At 43.3% G+C, this 24,262-nt stretch overlaps 1 protein-coding gene across 2 annotated transcripts in view; it reads right to left on the bottom strand.

The window, feature by feature from the left end:
* Nucleotides 1-202: 202 nt before the first annotated feature.
* The window catches only part of LOC147724706 (CMP-N-acetylneuraminate-beta-galactosamide-alpha-2,3-sialyltransferase 1-like), a 366,638-nt gene continuing 342,578 nt past the window's right edge, over nt 203-24,262 (bottom strand). For both annotated transcript variants that reach the window (XM_086966249.1, XM_086966250.1), the window contains exon 8: nt 203-5,913. In XM_086966249.1, coding sequence (XP_086822375.1) covers nt 5,737-5,913 — 177 coding nt within the window. In that variant the 3' untranslated portion in view covers nt 203-5,736. The remainder of the gene's footprint in view (nt 5,914-24,262) is intronic.

Genomic DNA, 24,262 nt, shown 5'->3' on the forward strand with positions numbered 1-24,262 from the left:
ATGTGCTCGCAGGTTCAAATCTACTACTTTTGTTTGAATCGGACCGTATAGGTAGACCAATAAATGGGAGCTGATTAAGAATACACTGAAGTAATAAAATCTTTGCATACTCTGAATCTATCAATTCCTAGTTACATAGCCACATCTTGAACGAAAACTGTCTTGCATGTCAGAAAAAACATAAATCAAACACCAACGCATATAACTTTTTAGTAGATACATTTATTTTTTTAAGGAAATAATCTCTTTGTTACCACAGATGTCGATCACCATAAATACAAAATAAAATAGAAATCTCCTTCCAAAATTATGAATCCTCTGTAATTAAAACTGCGACATACATAGTACAGTGCAACAGTGAAAACCTTGCGAAAATACACCCTTCGATTCTGCAATGTAAGTTTAACACAAAGAAAAATTAAGAAATAAGCTTACTGCATACATTACAATAACGAGTGATTGTTGATTTCATATTTTGTCCCTCAGCACCTTGATCAAAACTGCTTACAGCAATAGCTTTGTGGCATTTATAACACAACTAGCTTACCCATCCCGCGTTTTCAGAAGAAAGGAAATTTAAGGAAACGTGTTATGATAACATTGAATTTACATTGCATAATTTTTATTGAAACGTATTCATTTTAATATGGAAAACATTTTAAACTGTTGTTTTAATTCTGTTTATTTATTCGAGTGCTTGTGGATACACTGTATTTTTTGTTTTTCCGTCTGGTGCGTACACAAATAAATCAGAAGGTTTTCGGACGCGTTAGCTGGCCGCATACAGTTGTCCATGTGAGAAGCACGGATTCTTCAAATCTAGTCCACACACTTGCAGCGATTGTCCTTGTGCTTTGTTGATGGTCATTGCAAAAGCGAGTCACACCATAAACTGTAAAAGTTCAGTATTGCAAAGTCTATGAGGGCCCTGGGGGGCCGGGCCGATATTTAACAATTACATTTTTTTGTTTGCCAGAAACCTTTGCTGGAGTGTACTCAACAACTTTTAACACATTTTTTTTTTTTTTTGTCAGAAACCTTTGCGGGAGTGTACTCAACAACTTCCCAAAGTTTTATGACGATCGGATGAATGGTGTAGTAATGCATAAAGGACAAACAGACATACTTTTGTTTTTATATATATATATATATTTCTTTTTTTTCAGGAAAATATTTGGGAATTTATTGTGCACCACCTTGAGGGGAGATAGCCAATAAAAGAAGTATGAAAATTGATATTTTGAATTTACTACTTCCCCTTGAAGAAAACGGAAAGATCAGCAGTCCTGGTTGGAAACAGGGGTCACAACAGGTGGAAAAAGTGAAAATAAGGAAATCGTGAAATACAATCTTCCGCCTCACTAATTAATTTTCAGAACTTCATTCTAAGTATTTTCAGTCCTGGAATGCCGCTCTGGCATAAACATTTTTGAAGGCTTTTTCCTTTTTTCTCTCCCTTTTTGCAGCACTAACTCCAGATTTGAGGCCTATCACTGCAATCTGGCACCCTCTCCTGTAGGCTCCCTAAGGCTGCCACCTAAAATCTCCTTCATGTGGGTTTATCTGACTGCCTGTTTATGTTTCTTCTCCTTTCCTTCCCTTTATGGCCTTTAATAACTCATGTTCATTCCTCTGCCTTGCCTCAGTGCCATCTGAGGTCAGCTACAGAGAACACTGGGGCAAAAGCTTCAACCAAGAAATTTAACTCCGAATATTGGGCGAACAGTGTGCAAGACTTTCTCTAGCTAGGAAAGATAGTCATGGTTTTTAGGGGTCTTCTGGTCTTAAGACAGTCTTACGGCTGTATTTCCTTGTTAAGACTATAGAAAACCAGACAAAAACCTTTGGTAAATCTGGTTGATCGTTTTTAACTCCATCACGAAAGAATAACAAATTCAGCAAATTTCGATTGGTACGCTAATAAATCCTCAGTTTTAATTTGAGCCAAACACTTTATTCCAGAAAGAGAAAAAGATAATCGCTCACTTAAATCAAGTGCAAATGATCCCTATAATTGTGTAATTATGTAAGATACTGGGTACTTTGGTATGTAGAATCTAATGATCAAGATAACCGTAATAAATATCTGGAGACTGATTTGAGAGAACTGGAGACTGACAACATAAAAATGAGTATAGTAACTACAAGGAAACAGGGGTAATCCCAAAACCTAAATCTCATAACCTGTCAAACTTGACCCCAGGTTATAACTTCACATCACTAGTGTGGGCCACCAAAATTCCCCTCCAAAGTTAGAAGCCAAAACAGTCCGCATTGCATGCGTTGATGTCTCAATTCAATATAAGTAGCTCTTTATTAAAATAGTAGGTGTGCACAAAACATAATGCTGCAAATTGATTTCCATTGTTTTGTATTTTAGCATATAGATTAAAGTTTTTCTGGTTATAAATTCTATACATTTTGTTCACAAATACATAAAGGCACGTGTAAACAACTGAACAAAATAGTCTTTGAAAACACATGGAAATGCACCAAAAGAAACAGCATTTTAAATAAAATAAAAAATGCCTAAATCCTTACTCTCAAAGGAACGTATTGACTGGAAAGGCCACTATGGTTTTAATCTTAACTTGATAACACCTAATGGAGGCTGTACAATACCATAACGCAGATCAGCAGCACAATTCTACCCAGTCTGTTTGGAGAAATGGGAGTATCTGCTTATATGTAGGGGGCTTGCTCTACATTAACTAAAGGCCAGGCTGAGATGGAGAAAGTTACTTATCTGTAACAACTAACAAAAGCATCAAATCCTGATCTGGGCACTGGTGACCACTTTTTAAGTGGGCTTTAGGCATAGTGCTCCATGGGTTAGGCGTCATGTCCAAACCCGACTTTGTTTATGAAAATTTGTAACACAGCTTGTTTTATTTCCACAATGAAAACACAAAAATGCATTGTTTAGTAAGGTCCACACCATTCTAGTATCTCAAATGTACGCTGTGCTCGTGACGAGCTCAGCTCATCATGCTGCACAGTGGAGCTGTGCTCATGACTAGCCGAGCTTGTCACGACTCCGCCCACTCCCATGAAAAGCCTGCACAGGAGGGGAATCAGCCTCGCATTGGCGTTCCGCAGCAGTTATGACGTGCTCGGCTCGTTTGAGCACAGCTCCACTGTGCCTCATGACGAGCTGAGCTCGTCATAAGCGTCAAAGGGGTTAATATAATATTCATTATATTATATTAATATTACTATGAATATTGTACACTTCATTGAGTACTCCGGAGCGCCTGTGCAAATGCCATAAAAGTTAGAAATTTGGCCTAATCGTAGGAGATATTCTATAATGGCAAATGTCAGCTTTTGTTTGTGAATCAAGCAGGGAAGTTGTTTACTCAGAATAATCGCTCTATTGTAAGGGAACAATTCAGTAATCTTCGTAACTATATTTGTAATCGATTGACAAGAACAAAGGCGCCTTGCAAATGGGACGTTTTTAAGGCTGAAATAATGCCCACTTCTTTGGGTTTTATAAGTAGGAGGAAGCAGGTGGAACAAACTGTGCTTTGCAAATCTAGTTCACATTTTTGTAGTGTTATCGAAATGGCACTCTGACCTCAGAAACAATTCATAACCTAACACTTAGAAGAGACAATGTAATGCAACACACATTTCAACTGCAAATTGCAAATGAATTTGCACAGCAGGACCAATTTAAACAACAATGTATCCAAATCACAAAAACACAATTGGTAGAATGTGTAATTTATGTATAGATTTGAGGCCTCACACACCTTCACACTGTGATTACACAACTAATATTTGGTAAAGAATGGAATGGCAAAGTCATCTGATTCACACATGAGAAATTAAAATGATAATGTGCTTAACAATCTTAAAAGAACCAAGACAACAAAGAAGTTTACTTGTTCACCATCAGAGGCAAGTGATAAGCTTCTGTTTATCTAACCTGGCGTAAATCAGAAACTGAATTGGGAGAAATGGAACATATCACTTATTTCAATGTTCACTGACAGTACAACGTCCTCAACTGTTTGCTTTATACACAAGAATATTCCAATTTATTTCTCACAGCTTTGGGCTATGAGCAAGTTTCCTGTTCGTGCTTGGGTTGAAAATATTAATGTTTTAAAAAAATAATCAGAACAAGCTTGTGTTTGCGGCTTCTGTCAAATACTCATGCTACAGACACCCGCCGTCGAAGCAGCCTTGTCCTTAAAGTGACCCCCCTCATGTATCGACTACTACTGTAGAGTTTATGATGACCTCCTGAACAGAAGTTGGGAACGCTCTTAAGAACCTTAAGCGTACCCGGCGACACCTCATATTCCATCTAGGATGACTTGAACATGTGATGCCTTAATTCCTTTACCTGCCATTAATCAAGCAGGTGGTTGACCAATCCCTCCCAACTGTACACAAAGCTGTGCACAGAAGAGTGCCTATTGAAAGCACTTGTTTGGTCCTAGACCCATCGCTTGCTGCACGAGTGGTAATATAAACTTCATTGAGAGGTGCCTGCTATCACAAGGCTCAGTTCCTCAGAAATCATCCCCACTGTCTCTGTGGGAAGACTTCAGAAAGTAGAACACGCATGTAGTTCTGAAAAGTTGATCAGTCCCCATTACCCGTGCTCCCTTCACGCAGCTCCCTGTGCCCCTTGCGTTTGGAAGCAAACTCTACATAAAAACAATAAATACAAATAAATCAATTTGAAAAAGGCACTGTAGGCTAATGACACTTCATATGAAATCTTGGGAGCAGCACAAGTAGTCTTCACAAGAATTGTGAGCCGGCCTGTGCCCTAGTTCCACAGTAGGCACAAATATGGTAAGCAACCCAAAAGGCGAATTCAAAATGTAAGATACTATGTCCAGTCAATCAAAAATTCTGTGTGAATACAGCCTTATTTGATAAGCTAATTTCAGCTTTTAGGCTGCCACACTCACTCCATTTTTCATGCATCTTTTTTCCTCGTGCCAGTCATTATGGACTATGGACCCTCCACCTTGAGCGCTGTACATATATAGTACATCCCTCATCTCCATGGACCACAAAAGACTACAAGCTGTGGATCAAGAGATAACATGAGAAAGGCTATCCGATGGTTACCTGCACACAAAACGTAGAAATCTATTGTAAACTATTCCGAGGTAATCCATCAAATATCTGCCATGGTTAATGCTGCAACCACAGTCTGCTACATTTATTTGGCTTTGCTAGCATTAAGCATGTTGTGTACAGCACATGAATCTTGCCATTCCTCCAGGAACACCTATTTTTGAGTGTTGGGAAATATTCTGTGCACAGATCGTCTGTAATACTCCAGGTCTTCTTACATTTTAATCCTGTGCAGATCCACCTCGAATTCTATGAACTCCTTGCTTGCTTTTGACAACGTAGAAAACAGCATCCATGTAGAGCAGCAAAAATAAAACCACAACACTATGTGTAACACCGCTGCTGTTTTGTCTTATTGCTTCTGAAAGGGATTCAAGGAGTCGTGTTTGTAGCCTGGTGGCTAATTTCAATGAATCAGCCAACATTTAACACTAAGTTTTTTCACACATTTTGAGATCATTTCCTGAAACAGAGTTGAATAAAATAATTCTCCGACTGCATTTTTCCCTTCTAAAAGTCTTCATTGTATCACTATCATTTTCGTTCAGAGGTGGTTGTGATATCCCAGCTGTCAATTTTCTCTCAAGACAAAAACACTTTAATCCACAATGTCCTCCTGTATCACAGGTGTCATGTGCCCGAGAAGAACTGTATTTTGTTGATCAATCTTAGACTTTCTGTCACGTTTGTCTGAAAGTCCCAATCATGTTCACCTGGTTTTCGAAAAGCGCTTTTTCCAGTAGTTTTATTTTCATAGTAGTGGTCATAGTTTCCATTACTGTCTGATCCAAAGCCATAAACATCCACCTGGGGTTAAAAGAAGACGAAAGCAAATATTAAAAGACATTGCATCAAAGGAGAGCCTTGTGTAAGGAACATTCTGGTCTGCCAGTTTTAAGTACAGATTGCTGTTCCAGGTGTAACTCACCAACATCAGGGCTTTGTACCCAAACTAAACGCTCTCAATAAAATTTGATAAAATAGAATTATTTGTTTCTCCCCAATCATGCCCCGTCCTGACCGTAGTTTGCATAGTAGCGCTATGCGTAGCTACGCAAAGTGCACTTCGCACTACACATGCTATGCGAACTGCGTAGTGTGGTAGGGAAATGCTGTTCGCACTGATTGCACAGTGCCGGATGCTTGTCCGCACTGTGCAATCGTCTTCTTTCACAGTGCAAGCGGTCGTTTTCCTCCGCTCGAGTAGATCTGTACTAGAGCGGCAGTTTTCTTATTGCGGACTGGTAGTTTCTCATCGCGAGCATACGCGACCACTTGCAATGAGAAACCTAACCTCCCCATGTTGAGAATCTCGCCGGGAGGTTTTTTTTCCACGCTCGCGATCGGCAACTTGATGTTGCTGATCGCGAACGAGGAAAAAGTCTCGCCGTGATGTTGATTTTGCTTGCTCGCGGTCGACAACTTGACGTTGAGGATCGCGAGCAAGCAAAAATTTCCGCTACGCGCTTTTGCACTGTGCTACTTGCAATTTGCGTAGTGCGTCATACCGTAAACTACGCACTTTCCGCGAGCGTAGCGTAGTCCTACGCCCAGGGGGACAGATCACCTCCTCACCAGAAGCGCAGAGCATGGTTTTATACTAAGGAAACAAACATATGTGATTCTCGCAGAGTCTATTAGTAGCCGGCAAAGTTTCTGAAGCTAAACAGCAAACAAAATGCATAACATCCACACAACACAGTCCAGATTAAGCAGCATATAGATATCAAGGCACCACAGCATCGCACACTCCTTCTTCTATGAATTGACTCACCTACAATATCGTCAGCAATGCGTAATCAAATAACTCAGTTAGCATTTAAGTACCTCATCGGACCTCTGGCCACACACAACCAGTTTAGAACACACCCAGCCATCAGCCACAGATATCCTACTGTGAACTACTTGGTGCAATTCACAGATTCAGGCTGTGATCAAATCCTCAAAACCCACCAGGAAGGTACAGAACTATCAAGTGATGCAAAGTCTACCTCTGGCAGAATTTTCACCATTTCAATATGTATAACATGAAATAAAATAAAAAAAACACAAGAGTCACGGTCGCCGGGTGTGCCACATCAGGAATCATTCCTGAAGATCAAGTGATGATGCTGCAATTCAAAATTAAGTTCAGTGAGCTCTATGTCTGATTTAAGAGGACAGATGTTCCTGCTTCAAATGCAGGGATTCCTTATCTTTAGGATCGATACTAAGACCTGGACCAGGGTATTTATTCTGAGTATAACCAGTGCCCACAGTGGGCGGATTCTCTATGCTAATACGTTTGCTACGTGTGCACGTTATGGGCTACTTCTTGGTTTGATCCTGGGTCAACCCAATCAAGCACAGAATGAAGTTTCTCTTGCAGTACCATCTCTCTATAACAAAAAGGTGAAAGTTATGTATATTAGCTGTGCATTAGGCCACAGCCTCTGTAGCGTCTTCCCCAGCCAGGGTACCCTCAGATGACTACGCCACACACGAAGCGTATTACTGGTCTTTATTCTTATTTATTTATTGTTCCTCTGTGTGTAACTGCAAAATCAACATTCTAAATCAGCTTTCATTGCATTCTTCTCTAACACCTACGTCACAGCTCTAAGGAGTCCATCAGGAGCCAAAAGTGATCCGTCATTGCGAACTCACAAGACACTAGATCCTCTTTGACTTGTGAACTCCTGCATTTGTTAGTCATTCATTGTCTTGATTGTTAGCGAGCCTTTCAGCCTTATAGCAACCTTTTGACTGAGCAGGCCCGACTGCCTCTACTCAGTACATGCCTGTGGTTTACCCATCTTTATCTCCTGGGTAGACTCAGAATTCACTCTGGGTGTTAATCATCACTGCTCCTAAAACAACTTTATAGAGATAGTATATTGTGTAATTCTGTATCCACTGCATGCCATAGAGTTGCTCGTCTGTCGATTGCTAATGGAGCCAATTCAGGGCTCAAGCAATCTGCTGAAGCCAGTGTATGCCATAGGACGCTCCTCTCTTACCTGAGGGGACCGCCTTTTACTCTAGATGGCTGTAACCATTGTACCTAGCAAGCACAATAAGATGATGGGTGGAGTGCTGAAACCTTTCAACCAATCAACTCCAGTCAAGAGATCTGGGTTTAATCTGTTATTTGCACACTACGCCACCCCAATTTTGAACAAGCCATATGCAAATCAGTTTTGGCCCTGCTCCTCATAGGAACAGTCCAGCCCGAACTGCTAGATCAGGTCCTACATGCACCGGAAACAATCATCCTAGGACTGGTTTCGGGGTATCACCACTTATGGGCATACCCTTGGCCACTTTAGACAAACATAGCAAACACAACAAGGTGATGGACGAAGTGATGAAACTTTCCAACAACTCACCCTATGCAAGGCGATGGAAGGCAATGCGTGCCCTTAAGTTAGGTTTACTATGCCATGCAGAGCCACCTTGTGTGGCAGAGTAAATCTGGTGTAACGCTAGGCAACGCATGGCACTGACTTGAGTTACTATGCACGCAGAATGCGTTCCATGGATGGATTGTGGATGTTCCTACCCCCAAGGTTTTGCTGCATTCCCAAATTTACTAAGACTAGTAAACCTAGGAATCTGTCATAATTGTACTTTTTCCCAGGTGAGGCATAACAAGGAGAAATATATTTTTTTCTCCTCATTATTTCCACCTTCTACTTGTGCTGCATTCTGTAGCACACACAGAAAGGTGTCCATTCCTGTACATAAACAATCCTGGCAGCAGCAGCTCCTCCGCAATGGCAGAGGAGCATTGCCCCTCTGGCTCAGAGCCAGCAAGTGAGAAATAAAATGATATTTTACTATCATTTTATTTTTCACCTGCTGTCTCGTCCCGAATGTGCAGGGAGGTGCGGGGCCATCGAAGGAGGGAGAATTACTGGTTCCGGCACTATATGTGCGCATGTGTGTTTGGCCGGCCGTCTCAGGCTGGCCAAACAGACATGCGCACTTAGGTTTCTCCACTTAGGTTTCGCCAGACTTGGCTTTCTCCAACCCGGTTGTATTGAACAGCCGGTATGGTGAAATCAATCAATCATAGCATTTGTATAGCGCACTACTCACCCGGAGGGTCTCAAGGCGCTTTGGGAGGAGGGGTCCGCTACTGCTCGAACAGCCAGGTCTTGAGCTGCTTGCTGAATGCGAGGTGTCTTGGGTCAGGCGGAGGTGGGTCGGGAGGGAGTTCCAGGTCTTGGCGGCTAGGTAGGAGAAGGGAACAGCAGAGAAACAGCAGAGACTCTCTGTCCTGAGCGGAGCATCAGAGTAGCCCGCTCAGGCCAATCCCCTCACTGCTCTCATGCTTGAAAGCAGCACACAGGTTGCACAGGGAGTCTCTGATGCTGGCCCAGGGGCTGCTGGGACCCAGGAAGCATCGGAGAACTGAGGAGCAAGGTGGCAGAAACAGCATCAGGTACGTTTTTTTTAAAACTTGCGCTTCCCCCTCCACGCTCCCTCCCTACCGTGCTCACCCCTGCCACCCCTTGCTCCCGCTGCAGCACCTCCACCCACTCACCACTTTTTACATGTATCAGCCGCCACTGAATCCTGACTGTAAAGTAAATATCCTTGCACCATTGGGCAAGGGTGTCGGTGCTGGAGCTAGGCATCCACACTGCACCATGTGAGAAAATGAGCAGGAATGTACTATATATATTATTACTTACGGCATGTTCCTCCTCTCACCAATTGATGCAGTATAGCAAATTATTCTGTTGCGTTGCACCACATCAAATGCGAGTATATCTGGGCCTGAGCCCTAAAAACAAGGCTTATAAACCTACAATGAAGACAACAAACATGACTTGACAATTGTGTCTCTTAAACATCGGTAGAATCCAGTGTATGTTACCATCTCAAACCTTGTGCTTATCATTCTTTTATGCTGACCCAATAGTACTTCTTTAACCCCTTTGATGCTCATGACGAAAGGGTTCCGTCATGAGCATCGGTGCCTCTGTGTTCATGACGGAACCATTCCGTCATGAGGACAGGGGCAGGAAATCCCTCTGCTGCAGGCAGAAGGATTTACTTCTCTCCCCTGTGCCCAAAAAAACTCCCTGGCGAATAGCGGACTTTCTGCCCCCCCCTGGGGGAAAGATTGGGGCATTAGCCCCCAATATGCACCCACGGGGGCAAAAAGCCCACTACACGCCAGGGATTTTTGGGGGAAATTTGAATTAGGGTGGGGGCTCCCAAAACACGCTTGTCCATGCCCACACCCCCTCCCCCACAAAAATAACACCCTTCCTGCCCCCCCTGGGGGGAAGTTGGGGAAGTAGCCCCCAATCTGCCCACCCGGGGGGGGGGCAAAAAGCCCACTAGACGACAGGGATTCTTTTGGGCAAATTTTAATTAAAATTTGCCCAAAAAAATCCTTGGCATCTAGTAGGCTTTCTGCCACCCCTTGGGGGCAGATGGTGGCATTAGCCCCCAATCTGACCCCCCCAGGGGGGCTAAAGGCCCACTAGACTCCAGGGATTTTTTGGGCAAATTTTAATTAGGGTGAAGGCATTGGCATGCCTATTTTGGGCAGCCCCCAACCTAATTAAAATTTGCCCCAAAAACTCCCTGGCATCTAGGTGATTTTCAGCCCCCACTGGGAGGCAGATGGGGGCATTAGCTCCCAATGTGCCCCGCTGGGGGGGGGGGGGGCAAAAGCTCACTAGACGCCAAGGTTTTTTTGGGGGCAAATTTTAATTAGAGAGGGGCCACCCAAAACGTGCCTGCCCATGCCCCAACCCCTCACCACTACAATTACAGACTTCCTACTCCCCCTGCGGGGCATATGGGACAGTAGCCCCAATCTGCCCCCCCCCCGGGGGGGCTAAAGGCCCACTAGATGCCAGGAATTTTTTGGGGCAAATTTTAATTAGGGTAGGGGCTGCCCAAAACGGGCACGCCAACGCCCACACCCCCATCTGCAACAATTACAGCCTTTATTCCCCCTGGGGGGAAGATGGGGGCAGTTGCTCCCAATCTGCCCCCCCCCCCCGGGGGCAAAAAGCCCACTAGACGCCAATGATTATGCTGTCTTTTTTATATGTGGGGTGGGGGCTGGCTAGAATGAGCATCCCAATGCCCCCACCCCCAAACAAATAGCCACAGTGTTTCTGACGCCCTTAGGGGCATATCAGGCCAACCCCATCCCCTGATATCCCCCAGGGCAGCAGAAAGCAGACTAGGGTCTGATTTTGTTTTAGCAATATGCCTACCTGTCAATATTGGGCCCTAGCACAGTCAGCACATAGGGAAACCTAGCAAACCTGTAAATTTTTCCAAACAAGACACCCAGGGGAATCCTGGATGGGGTAATTTGGCTTGCTCTCACGAGGTTCTGTTACCCAGAATCCCTTGCAAGCCTAAACATTTGTCCAAATAAAACAAATTTTCCTCACAATTCTGTGGTGGAAAGTTCTGGAATCTACGTGTATCCACAAAATTCCACTCACCCCACGTTCCTCGAAGCCTTCCGATAAAAACGGGGCCTCACTCGTGTGGGAGGCCCAAGTACCAACAACAGGCAAGGGCCCAAAACGTATTGATTATAAGAGGAAAGGCCAGCAAGGGATTTTATTCTATTTATATTTGTCAGCGTTACTAGGGCCTGTTGTAGAAATCAAGGTACCTAAAACTGTTTTTAATCAGTAGCTGTGATAAATCATTCACTTTGAAAAAGAGTCACAAGGGATCAATACATACAGTGTTACCACACTAACACAGTAAATATAAAGAATAAATGCAGGAAACCAGGGTTTTAAATAGGGTACATACACAGGAGGAAATAACCTATACCTTGAATATCTAATCAATATCTGTGTATGTACCCTATTTTTTAAGAATGTTTTCTTCTTTTTATAAAATTATGTCTTGTCTTGTAAACAAATAATAATTTTCAGACAATATAAAACCCTGGTTTCCTGCATTTATTCATTATATTTACTGTGTTAGTGTGGTAACACTGTATGTATTGATCCCTTGTGACTCTTTTTTCAAAGTGAATTATTTATCACAGCTACTGATTAAAAACAGTTTTAGGTACCTTGATTTCTACAACAGGCCCTAGTAACGCTGACAAATATAAATAGAATAAAATCCCTTGCTGGCCTTTCCTCTTATAACAAGTATTGCCCGAGCCCGCAAGGGTATATTGGGTTGCTCACCTACATATTTTGTCCAAAACATTTTGAGGCAACATCAAAATTGCCTAGTTTGCAAGGGGGGTCACCTGGGCTTTTGGCCCTGTACTCGACGGCCATTTAGGGAAACCTACCAAACATGACTGAAAACTAGACACCCGGAGGCTTTCAAGGAGGTATGGCTTCCGTGGATACCCCAAAGTTTCCTTACCCAGAATCCCCTGCAAACCTCAGTTTTATCTGAAAAAATCACTTATTTCAGACATTATTGTGATGGAAAGTGTGGCATCACCAGGCTCACACAAATTTCCTACCACCCAGCGTTCCCCCAGGTCTCCCGATAAAAATGGTGCCTCACTTGTGTGGGAGGCCCAAGTACCCGCGACAGGCAAGGGCCCAAAACGTAGTGAGGCAACATCAAAATAGCCTATTTCACAAACACCTGGTTTTGCAAGGGGGGTCACCTGAGTTTTTGGCCCCGTGCTCGACAGCCAAGGGCCCAAATGTCAGAGACTAAAAGTGAACTCTTACCACGACTTGCACGGGAGCTGGATGTTGCTTTTTTTCCGACTTCACCTCAAGGATACTTGGCATCAACTGTAGATCCTTAACCCTCAAGGACTCTAAGAGGGGTAAGGGGGACATTGGATAAAATAATAAACTAGAAGAGACTGCTCAGGATCTATTCTTCTGCTTCTCTTGTCTTTCTCTGTTGAAAGGTTAAAGCCTTGAAATCCTAATGCACCAAAAGAAATAAATAGTTACTTCTGCTCCTACGCTCGCTAAGCTCTATTCTTACTTATAGATGCTGTCTATTCTTACCACTCTTCTCCTGAGACTAGTCCTACTATTCTTTTGGTATATCTTCGTAGTTTTTAAAAGACCTTACCTCCAGAGATTTTATACCTGCAATTACACATATGTTAGGTTCTAACTTCTCCTGTTTTCTACTATTCTCTCTTTCTATCTTTTTCTTCTTTTGCTCTTACCTGCTCTAGAACTTGGTCTCGCTCATATAAGAATTCTTCTTTCTAAATCTCCTGTTTACGTAGGTTCTACTAGTTGCACTTTATTGCTATCCTAACTTCTTCTTTTTCTTTCATGACTTTTCGTTTTCTCCAACTGAGGTTCTATGGAGACTGACTGGTAAGTATTAATTACTCCTTACTACATGTATCTGCAAGTTCCTTAGTTATTTAGAACATAGTCTCTGACACAGTCTTAATATTTCATGCACTCGACTTCTCAAAAGCACAGGAATTACTTATTTTTCTGTCTACTCTCTCTCTCCAGTTCTGTAGACGCCAAACGAACTCCAACATCTAAACTCATCCGTGGATGCGAGGTACCTTAGTTCTCTGGACGCTCGCTTCAATGAAATACTGTGGTGCGAACTTTTACTGGAAATTGGGATTGAGGAAAAAAACCTGGGTGAAGGGGAAGGAAAGGTCCGACTTCTAATTCAGACTAAAAGGGAAAACGCGATGCAAAGGGGGAGAAAGGATAAGGGACAAGGTTGGGAGCTGCTGCGAAACACTGCCGTTTCTCGATTTACAGCGCGCGCCTCACCTAAGGACTGACAGCTGTGGAGAAAATAAACAACTAGACTGCCGACCTGTCTCGCGAGTCGGCGGCCATCTTGAGATTCCGCTGATGAGTCCGGAATCTCTAGCATGGACTCTGTGTTGAATTTTTTACTTGGGACCGGCAGATCTTAGTTCGCAGAGCACACACAACATGTGTGTGTCCAGTAGCATTGTTGGGAGGTCTGACACCAAAACATTTCTTGATCGGCAATGTTAATGTTACCTCACTACTGGAAGCCCCCGGCTGTCTTCTTTTCAGAAATGTGTGGGCTTGGTAAATTTCCCTGGATGGCCAGTGAGCACAGGGCCAAAACCCAGGTCACCCCCCTTGTAAAAGCAGGTGGTTTTGAGATAGGCAATTTTGATGTTGCCTAACTATGTTTTTGGCCCTTGCCTGTCGCGGGTACTTGCGCCTCCCACACAAGTGAGGCACCATTTTTATCGGGAGACCTGGGGGAATGCTGGGTGGTAGAAAATTTGTGTGAGCCCAGTGATGCCACACTTTCCCACATGAAAATGTGTGAAAAGATAGATTTTTTCAGATAAAATTGAGGTTTGCAAGGGATTCTGGGTAAGGAAATGTTGGGGGATCTATGCAAGCCATACCTCTAGAAGCCCCTGTGTGTCTACTTTCCAGAAATGTGTGGGTTTGGTAGGTTTCCCTAGGTGCCGGCAGAGCTAGGGTTCACAAACTACAGCTAGGCACTTTGCCAGAAAAGGGTCATTTTTCACTGTGAAATTGAGGTGCGACCACGTTGCGTTTTGCACCGTTTCTTTTCGCAGGCACAAGCCGAACCACACAAGTGGGGTACCATTTTTCCTGGAAGATTTTGGGGTACACAAGGTGGAAGTAAATTTGTGGATACACGCAGATTCCAGAACTTTCCACCACAGAAATGTAGAGAAAATGTGTTTTTTTGACAGTTATTAAGGTTTGCAAGGGTTTCTGGGTACCAGAACCTTGTGGGAGGCAGTCAAGTCACCCCATCCTGGTTACCCCTGGGTGTCTCATTTTCAAAAATATATGGGTTTGCTACGTTTCCCTAGGTGACGGCAGAGCTAGGGTTAAAAAACTACAGCTAGGCACTTTGCAAAAAAGGGTAATTTTTCACTGCGAAATTGAGGTGCGACCACGTTGCGTTTTGTGCCGTTTCCTGTCGCAGGCACTAGCCGACCCACACAGGTGAGGTACCATTTTTCTCAGAAGACTTTGGGGAAAGCGGGTTGGGTGGAAATTTGTGGATCCACTCAGACTCCAGAACTTTCCACCACAGAAATTTGGGGAATATGTTTTTTGTCAATTTTTTAGGATTGCAACGGATTCTGGGTAACAGAACCTTGTGGGAGGCAGTTAAGTCACCCTATCCTGGATTTCCCCGGGTGTTTAGTCTTCAAAAATGTATAGGGTTGCTAGGTTTCCCTAGGTGCCGGCAGGTCTAGGGTTCAAAAACTACAGCTAGGCACTTTGCCAAAAAAGGGATATTTTTCACTGCGAAATTGGGCTGCCACTACATTGCATTTTTGCGCCGTTTCCTGTCGCAGGCACTAGGCCAACCCACACAAGTGAGGTATAATTTTTCTCAGAAGACTTTGGGGAACGCGGGGTGGGTGGAAATTTGTGGATCCACACAGATTCCAGTACATTTCACCACAGAAATTTGGGGAATATGTGTTTTTTGTCAACTTTCTAGGTTTGCAAGGAATTCTGGGTAACAGAACCTGGTGGGAGGTAGTCGGGTACCCCATTCTGGATTCTCCTGGATGTCTAGTTTTCAAAAATGTATAGTTTTGCTAGGTTTCCCTAGGTGCCGGCAGAGCTAGGGTTTAAAAACTACAGCTAGGCACTTTTTCCAAAAAAGGGTAATTTTTCGCTGCTAAATTGAGGTGCGACGATGTTGCGTTTTGCGCCGTTTCCTGTAACAGGCACTAGGCCGACCCACTCAAGTGAGGTACCACTTTTCTCCGAAGACTTTGGGGGATGCGGGGTGGGTGGAAATTCATGGATCCACGCAGATTCCAGAACTTTCCACCACAGAAATGTGGGGAATATGTGTTGTACAGATAGACAGATAGAGTGAGGGAGATAGATAGATAGATAGATAGATAGATAGATAGATAGATAGATAGATAGATAGATAGATAGATAGATAGATAGATAGATAGATAGATAGATAGATAGATAGATAGATGGATAGATAGAGTGAGGGCGATAGATAGATAGAGTGAGGGTGATAGATAGAGTGAGGGCGTTAGGGGATTGCGTTCCAGAATTATGGTATGAAATTGAGGAGACTGCTGACTGCACAAGTATCACAACCTAAGGGGTTTCCTTTTCTAAAAACCAAGCCCAACTGTTTAAATGACTAATTGGTAAAGTTTAATGCAGTAACTTGGATGAAAATGTAATTGCGTGTGAGTAGCTGGAGCCTAACATTATCCCTTGGTCCTATTGTGCAGGTTGTGAAGAAATAGGGCGAGACTTTTTTAGTTTATCCTATTTTGTTTGCAGCTATCCCAAAACAAAATTTGTATTGTGAATGTAAATAAAAGCGTATTTGTTGCAATACGATTTGAACTTTGGTTTAACAAAAGTTAGTTTTTAATGCAGTGTAGTGTAGCTGTGTAAATAAATCCTACTGTATTCGCATTTGTTTTGGCGCAAAAAGGAGCCTGAAAGTTTGCTGTAGTGTGAAACATTTCCATGTTCCCTACAGCTGCGAAATGAAACCAGAACAAGCTAATTGAGTAAAGATTGTAAAGATCCTAATCTTTTTGTCTGCAGCATCTGTCAGATGCAGATCAGTAACTTCAAAAACAAAATGGGCCAGAGGGTTACCCGCTGCTCCACTTGAGCGCATACAGTTTAATCAGCAGGATTCGCGTCTCAGACTGCTTGTCTCAGTCTGGCTGTAAATCAGGTTTATGCCTTCGGAAGGTGCTCCGCGAATTCCACTGGTCAAGCAGGCAAAGTCGGCACGGAATTTATGGGAGTGTGGGTTTTGCAACCTTGATGAGCTTTCCGTCTGTTTAAATTTTATTTATGATGGAGAAATGTTAGCGTTTTTACAGGTAAATTACAGTTTTAAATGCGCCTGGCGGTCAGCTGCTAATTGCTAACTTGAACCTGGCTTTTTGCTTCTGACAGTGAAGGGCTTTTTTATGAGATTGCTTTAAACGTGCTTTGATATGACCTGCCTTAAGTAGTAATCTGTGCATGGCCCCTTCGTTGTATAGCTCAAAATTGTCGGGGAGGGGTCTGTAGGGTGTGCAGGAATTGTGGTTGACGAGAGAAAGAAGTACCCGCTATTAATGTCCCGTGTCGTGTTTATTAGCTACAGAACCGTGTGCTAAATCTGATTACAAAACAATATCACCTGTGCCTAGTAGAAATTCAAATAAACTTTTATGAGTGTTTTCTACGCAGGATAATTGACTTGATAATGCTAGAAAATAAGCACCAGATGCACATCCTGTTTGATTAAGTTCCAGATGTGCCAGAAATGTATTTTAAATACACCGATGGTGTCACCAGGTGATGGTGTCACCTGGTGACACCATCGGTGACCCATGAAACACTTACGTCATGCCGGTAAGTAGTGGATTTAGCTGAACTGAACTGAAATGAATTGAATAGCAATGAACTGAATGAATTACATAAAATCATTGGAAATGGAAACTCCCTTTCTGAACTTTCATGGACGGAAAGCAGTTCTAAAAACTGTTTACTGATTTGCGGCGTGGAAATTTCTGGTCAGATCTTACTATCAAAAACAGGCTTTTTGCAGCGTGAGTGGTATCACATGACCCAATTTGAAAAAGAAATTAGGAATGAGAAAATGGAGTGATAATGGGAACTGCAAGCAAAATTGAGGAGAGAAGAAAGAAGGGGAATGAGTGAGAATACTTGAAGAGAGGAGGCAATCATAAGGGCGATGGGGAGGGGACCTTGGAGAGGAGAACATGGGAAATGCGCTGCACAGAATTAAGAAAGAATATTTGAGAAGAAGAGGCTAAGAAAAGGCAAGAAATACAGAAATTAAAGAAGGATGAAGAAAGAGGGGGAGCTAGATGGTTGTAAGAAAGAACAAGGAAGAGAAGAACGTGAGAGGTGGGGGACAAAGGGACAGCGGAAAACAAGCTCTCAGCATTGCTGTGGCGGGGGGGGTAGACGGGGGAGCGGCAGCCTTTAAAGTCTGATGCCGAGGCACAGACAAATGGTGGTGCGCGATGTGCACTCGGGGGGGCAGGGGAGCGACAGCCTTTGAAGTCTGATGCGAGGCACAGACAAATGGTGGTGTGAAGTGGCTGGTGATGGCGTGCAAGCGCATAGATCACATGAAATGTACGCGATCCGCAAGTTTGGTAGAGTTTTTGAACTGCTTACTATAATCTCGCCTATCTATCCCTGTGGGATATAATAGTCGAGACCTAAAAAGCCATTGCAAATTGCTACTCAGTTTTTTACTCTGGGTTTGTCTGCTTCTTGGTGAACCTACAAGTCCTATATATCCCCACAACTAGGAAGGTCCAGCGGATGTAACGGTATATTGCTTTCAAAGAGCTGTCATAATTACAAGAAGTTGCAGGTGAATACGTAGACACAAAAGGCTGTTTTTTTCAACTTATTTGAAATGTTTTCAATATTTAACTGTTAGCTTCTATAAAGAAACCTTGATGGATCTACACAAATGACCCCTTTCTGAATTCAGAAGGGTGTCTACTTTTCTAAAATGTATAGCTTTCCAGGATCCATTATAGCTTTCATACTCAATTTTACCATTAACCCCTTCGAGGCTGATGACGAGCTGGGCTCGTCATGGTGTAGCCTCCTCAAACACTGATGACGAGCCCAGCTCGTCATGAACAATGGGTTTTTTAAAAAGTCAGCATACAAGCAGAAGTAGAGCAGCGCGCATGTGGTTAACTGGAAGGAGGTTGAAAGCACTAAAAATAGCAAAAATAGGCTATGTCCCAGAAAAATGCCAAACCTGTGTAAAAAAATTGTTGGTTCTCTGACAAAAGACTGTCATTTCCTAAAAGCTGGGAAAATTGTGATTTCAGCCCCACAAATCCTTTTTTGATAACATTTGCAGGGAAAACCCCAGAGGCTTTCATTTGTAGCCAGTTTTTCAAATTTTTCTGAAAAAAACAACATTTTTACTGGATTTTTGGCTAATTTCTGGGACCCCTCCGAGGGACTCCACAAACCCTGGGTACCTTTAGAATTCCCATGATGTTGAAAGAAAAAGACACAAAATTGGCGTGGATACCTTATGTGGTCAAAAGGTTACAGGGGTCTAAGCGCACACTACCCCAAATAGCCAAAAAAAGGCTTAGCACATGAGGGGAAAAGGCTTAGCAGCGAATGGGTTAAAGCCTCTACATACAGCTGAAGATTAGTGCCTAGCTCTAATCAAACAGTTGTTTCATTTAAATACAGGTCCTCATTTAAAGGCAATCATTTTACTTGGGATGTGGGCAGTTCCCTCACCACCCCAGCCTGCCCATCAAATCTTTACTTGGCCACCGAGCAGGTGGCTTATTTTTGCCAAATGTGTTCCCACTGACATGATTGGAGTATCTTGGAGAAAAAGTTCCAGTACTGGACTTTCCATCATGCCGTGTTTGAATGATGTTTTGGCTTGCATTTTTCAGTTTTTTTGGTGTGGAAGGATTAATGACCAGTCTCCCTGATGAGCAGGGAGTTTTTTTAGTGCATGGAGACATTGCTATTTTTCTCCTGCCCAATAGCTCCATGTTGTGATCTTGGGAAAGGAAAAGGATATGTCACCTTAAATAAGGAGGCTCTTTGTGCACCCTATTAGTAGGGTGTATTGCAGTATATAGGGCTATTCATACAGAGGAACAAAAACAAGCTGTGGTTCTGCAGGCGAAATCACAGCACCTACTGCACCATGAAATGAGGCTGAGGATCCAAGAGGCAAGTGAATGGATCATCTGCTGTTTGATGGCAGATGTCCTGTTACCGCCAACCTCTACTATTTTTAATAGATTATTTTTCCAAACTTAATTTATTGCATGTATGTTTTTTGTCAACACCCACATTTTGCACTCTTGTTACATCGTTATTTGTGTTACATACATTATGTATCTGACTTGTGCTGCTGCTAGCTTCCTCGATACTGTTACCGCCAACCTTAGGACCTTTTATGTTGTTGGTCTAGCCATTTTATATTTTTAGTAAAGAATGTGAGCAGCTACATAAGTACAATATATGTGAGTGAGATTTACAACCATAAATACATGGAATTCCACAGAGAGAAAGGATTTGAAACCAAAAGCTGTGAGCTTAATGTGCTACTCAGAGAGTCTTCTATTGAAGGTTCTTACATTTTCACAATCCTTATGCATAGACATTAGAATTTTATAAGGAGCATGATTTTTGTACTGTTGGCAGGATTATTCCTAGGAAAAATGAGCATTAAAACTATGCATCAGAGATCATAAAATAAGTCTTGATACATTTGGAAAACCAGCACAGAAATTGCATATCCCCGGCTTGACAATGCAGTAAATTGCTCTAAATGTTAGCTGTAACAGCAGAAATGAACATCACATCTATACAGTGATGTCTTCCAAAGGATGGGGCATCCAGGCACTAAAGAACACAAAGAAAGGAGAAAAGTAAGGACACTATGAGCCAAAGAAAGAATACGTTTTCAGGAGTTTGCCAAATGACAAGTTATTTTCCGGATAGTTCGTTGATGGAGGAAGACTATTCTAGCTACTGGCAAAGACATGGCCTCATGATCATGCACGTTTGATTTTTGCAAAGGCAACACATTGGTCTTCGTTGAGTGCCACCATAAAAAATAAACAGCCCTCCCTATTTCACCAAACTTGCACTTCACCAAGTAAGGAAAACGCATGTAGCAATCTCTCCACTACAAGGGAAGGATCAGATTCAGTCTTACAATAACTGACTGAGAAAAGGGCCTACAAGGACCCACAACCTAGCAGCAAACTATGTACATTAGGCTGAAAAGAGTATTATCTCTACAATATTATCAGTCACTTTTTCAAACTATAATTTTGATCTGGTGACCACGGTATTTCCAGTCTAAATTCTAATAAACATAACCCCAGCTTTTCAATTGACGAAAAATTCTTCAATACTTTTGCCTATGGAAAGAAGAATCAAATGTGGACTAGAACCTTATGTAATAATGTTATGTTACGTCTATTTATTGTGCGCGCAGCGACTCCAGCCAAGGAGCGTCCCGGCGCTCCTTGGCTGGGACGCTGGGATCATGGTTCTAGCTATCAAAAATCTTTATGATGGATCTCAAGAAAGTGACAGCCTATCAGTGCCAGAGATTCCACAGAGATCTCCCAAGTAGAGCTCTGTCTGCTGATGATCATAGCTTGTCAGCATCATTGAAAGCCCTCTGTGTTCCCAACGATTGATGCTTCTTAGATCTGGACCAAAAGCTTAGGAACCCACATCTTCCAGGCATGAAGGAGTTTCATTATCACTGTGCTGCTTAAGAGCTTAAGTCCAGTTTTCTCAGATTAGTGCACTGTAGGAATCACCTGCACACTCAAACACCCAGCCTCTGTGTCAGTTTCTTGGTCGCTCTCTCAATAAATGGCATGATTGGACTGCTTATCCATATATTTGGGAAAATTAACAAGTAGGTCATATCTATGAATGGTTCCCACAGCTAGCTGCATTTTACAAAGACATTGACCACAGAAACGTCACCTTTACTGAAGTTCAGTGGCGTAATGCCCTACTCTATATTTGCAAAGTGGTGTTAAGCCACTTTTTGTGGCTTAATGCCGCTTTTAATATGGTACCCTTTCACACAGGTATCTGCATAAAAGGGGCGAGCAATGGGTGTTGCTGTGGGCATTCCACCACAACACCAGATTTGCAAGGGCCTGTAAATCTGAGGCATACCAAAAACTAACGCCATACAAGAGCAGGCGTTAGAATGGCAAAATGAGGAGAAATACTTTTAGATCTCCTGGTTTTTGCTTTTTTTATGTGTCCTGCGCTCTGCAGCACACACAGAATGAGCAAAACACCATGAATAATTGTTTAAAGAGATTAAGATAGCACACCTCTTGAGGCGGAAGCCGGGAGAGAGAGTCAGCGAGAATTGTATTTTATTGATGTATTTGCTTTTAAAACCATTCTGTTTTACTTTGGATCTAGCTACCCACCTTATAAAATGTTATTTTCCTGGCTCAGCTGAGTAAGGCGCTGGTGCTGGGAACAGGCAAGGGGGCAGACACCTTGGGGAAAGCAGAGCGGGGCTACGCTCTACTTTCTTCGCCCCTCCCGCCCTCACCTGCACTCAAATAGCTGCAAATTCCTCGCGCTCTACAGATTAAGATAGCACACCTCCTGAGGCGGAAGCCGGGAGAGAGAGGCAGCGAGAATTGTATTTTATTGCTGTATTTGCTTTTAAAACCATTCTATTTTACTTTGGAACTAGCTACCCACCTTATTAAATGTTATTTTCCTGGCTCAGCCGAGTAAGGCGCTGGTGCTCAGAACAGGCAAGGGGGCAGACACCTTGGGGGAAGCAAAGCAGGGCTATGCTCTAGTTTCTTCGGCCCTCCCACACTCACCTGTATAATATGGCCATACTCCACAGGGCGCGCAGCGGACGCGCCGATCGGCGCGCCAAAGGCAAGCCCGTCTGCGCCCGTCCGCGCAATGTTGGGCCCAGGGCCCCAAACCCCTGGACAAAAGTTGCTGACTAACCGGGTCTACTCCTCTGACATGCTGCACTCTCTTCAAGGGCCTGCTAATAAGAAATGTACGATTATTCACAATGATAGGCAAGGCCCCAGCCTACGCCATTCTTGTAACCTCCAGCTCGACGCTTCCCAGCTTTGTCGACTCTTAGTTGCAGGCTGTAAGTTGGCCCAGACGTGGCTGTTTGGTAGTCTTAATTGCCGGTCCTTAAGTAAACATAAAAGGTATATCTTTGACCTTTTGCCTGATGACACGCTGGATGCCCTATTTCTTATGGAAACCTGGCTTAATGATAGTGCAGGCCCAGACATTGCCGAAGCCGCCCTGCCACCAAACTATGCCATAGTGAGAAGAGACAGACCTATAAGAATAGGGGGTGGTATAGCAGTCATATTTCAAAAAATCGCTGCAATGCACTCTCGAACCTGTCTCTCTGAATTCTTGTGAAATAGCCCTTTTTAAACTTTCACTGCTCCCGAATTTTACACTTACTGGGCTGCTAGTTTATCGACCGCCCGGCCCCGCACAAGCTTGGGCAACGCAGTTTTCGGATTTGGTTACCTCATTTCTGGTAAACTCAAGCAATCTCTCTATTGTAGGGGATTTAAATATTCCCCTAGATGACCCTCAGAATAATCAAGGCATAAATCTGATTGATGATCTGGCAGCAATGAACATCACGTTGTACAATACGGGGGCCACTCATAGAGGCGGCCATCTATTAGACCCCATTTTTTCCAGCCTTCCCCAGCTTCAATGTTCCCCCGCCCTGTCCCTACACTGGTCAGATCACTTTCTCATAAAATTTAGCCTTCCTGCCCCTGTGAATCCTGCTCCTTCCAAACCTATAGTCCAGTATGGAAAAAGGAATTGGAAGAAACTTGACCTGAATCTTCTTAAGTCCACTCTAGATGCAGTGTCACACGATGTGGTGGTAGAGTCGGATGATATGGAAACAGTAGCTGCAAAGACTGACAGATGGCTTATGAAGGCCATCGATGCCTGCCTACCATCTGTACACAAGAAAGCCAAGGCACATAACTCCCCGGCGCTGTGGTTCAACGACTCACTGAAAGCTGTAAAATCGAAATGTAAACGCCTGGGGCGCCTCTGGAGGAAAGACTACTCTCCAGCGACGGGCCTGAATTATAGGAGGGAACTCAGGCTTTATCATAAAGACTGCACTACAGCTAGAGCAGGCTATGTGGCAAAGACCATTTCGGAAGCCACAAACAAATCCAGAACACTATTTAACCTAGTTAAAGAGCTAGCGGGCTCTCAAACTATAGCTGAACCTCTTCCCTTGAGCAATGTCCAATGCGAAGATCTGGCATGCTTTTTAACTAGCAAGATTGAGACTATCTACTCGGACATTTCCAAACAACATTTGGAGCATGTTGTAAGAAACTCTGACACTGGCTCTGGGAATGCGGACTGTTCTCTGCAGCCAGTTCTGTCTTATGAGCCACTTAATTTCTGGCCTGAGATGAATATGCAAGGTTTGAAAGAGACACTAGGGAAACTGAAATCTGGGTCTCCAGTCGACCCTCTCCCAATCTCTATACTTAAACTCCTTGACTCCCAGCAACTCTCTGTGATCTGCAAGGCACTAAATCAGTCTCTGTCCATGGCCACGGTTCCCTCTTTATGGAAACATGCCATGGTGTCATGTCTGCTGAAGAAACCAA

This window comes from Lissotriton vulgaris, chromosome 4_1, assembly GCF_964263255.1.
Source record: "Lissotriton vulgaris chromosome 4_1, aLisVul1.2, whole genome shotgun sequence".
In the NCBI taxonomy this organism is placed as follows: domain Eukaryota; kingdom Metazoa; phylum Chordata; class Amphibia; order Caudata; family Salamandridae; genus Lissotriton; species Lissotriton vulgaris.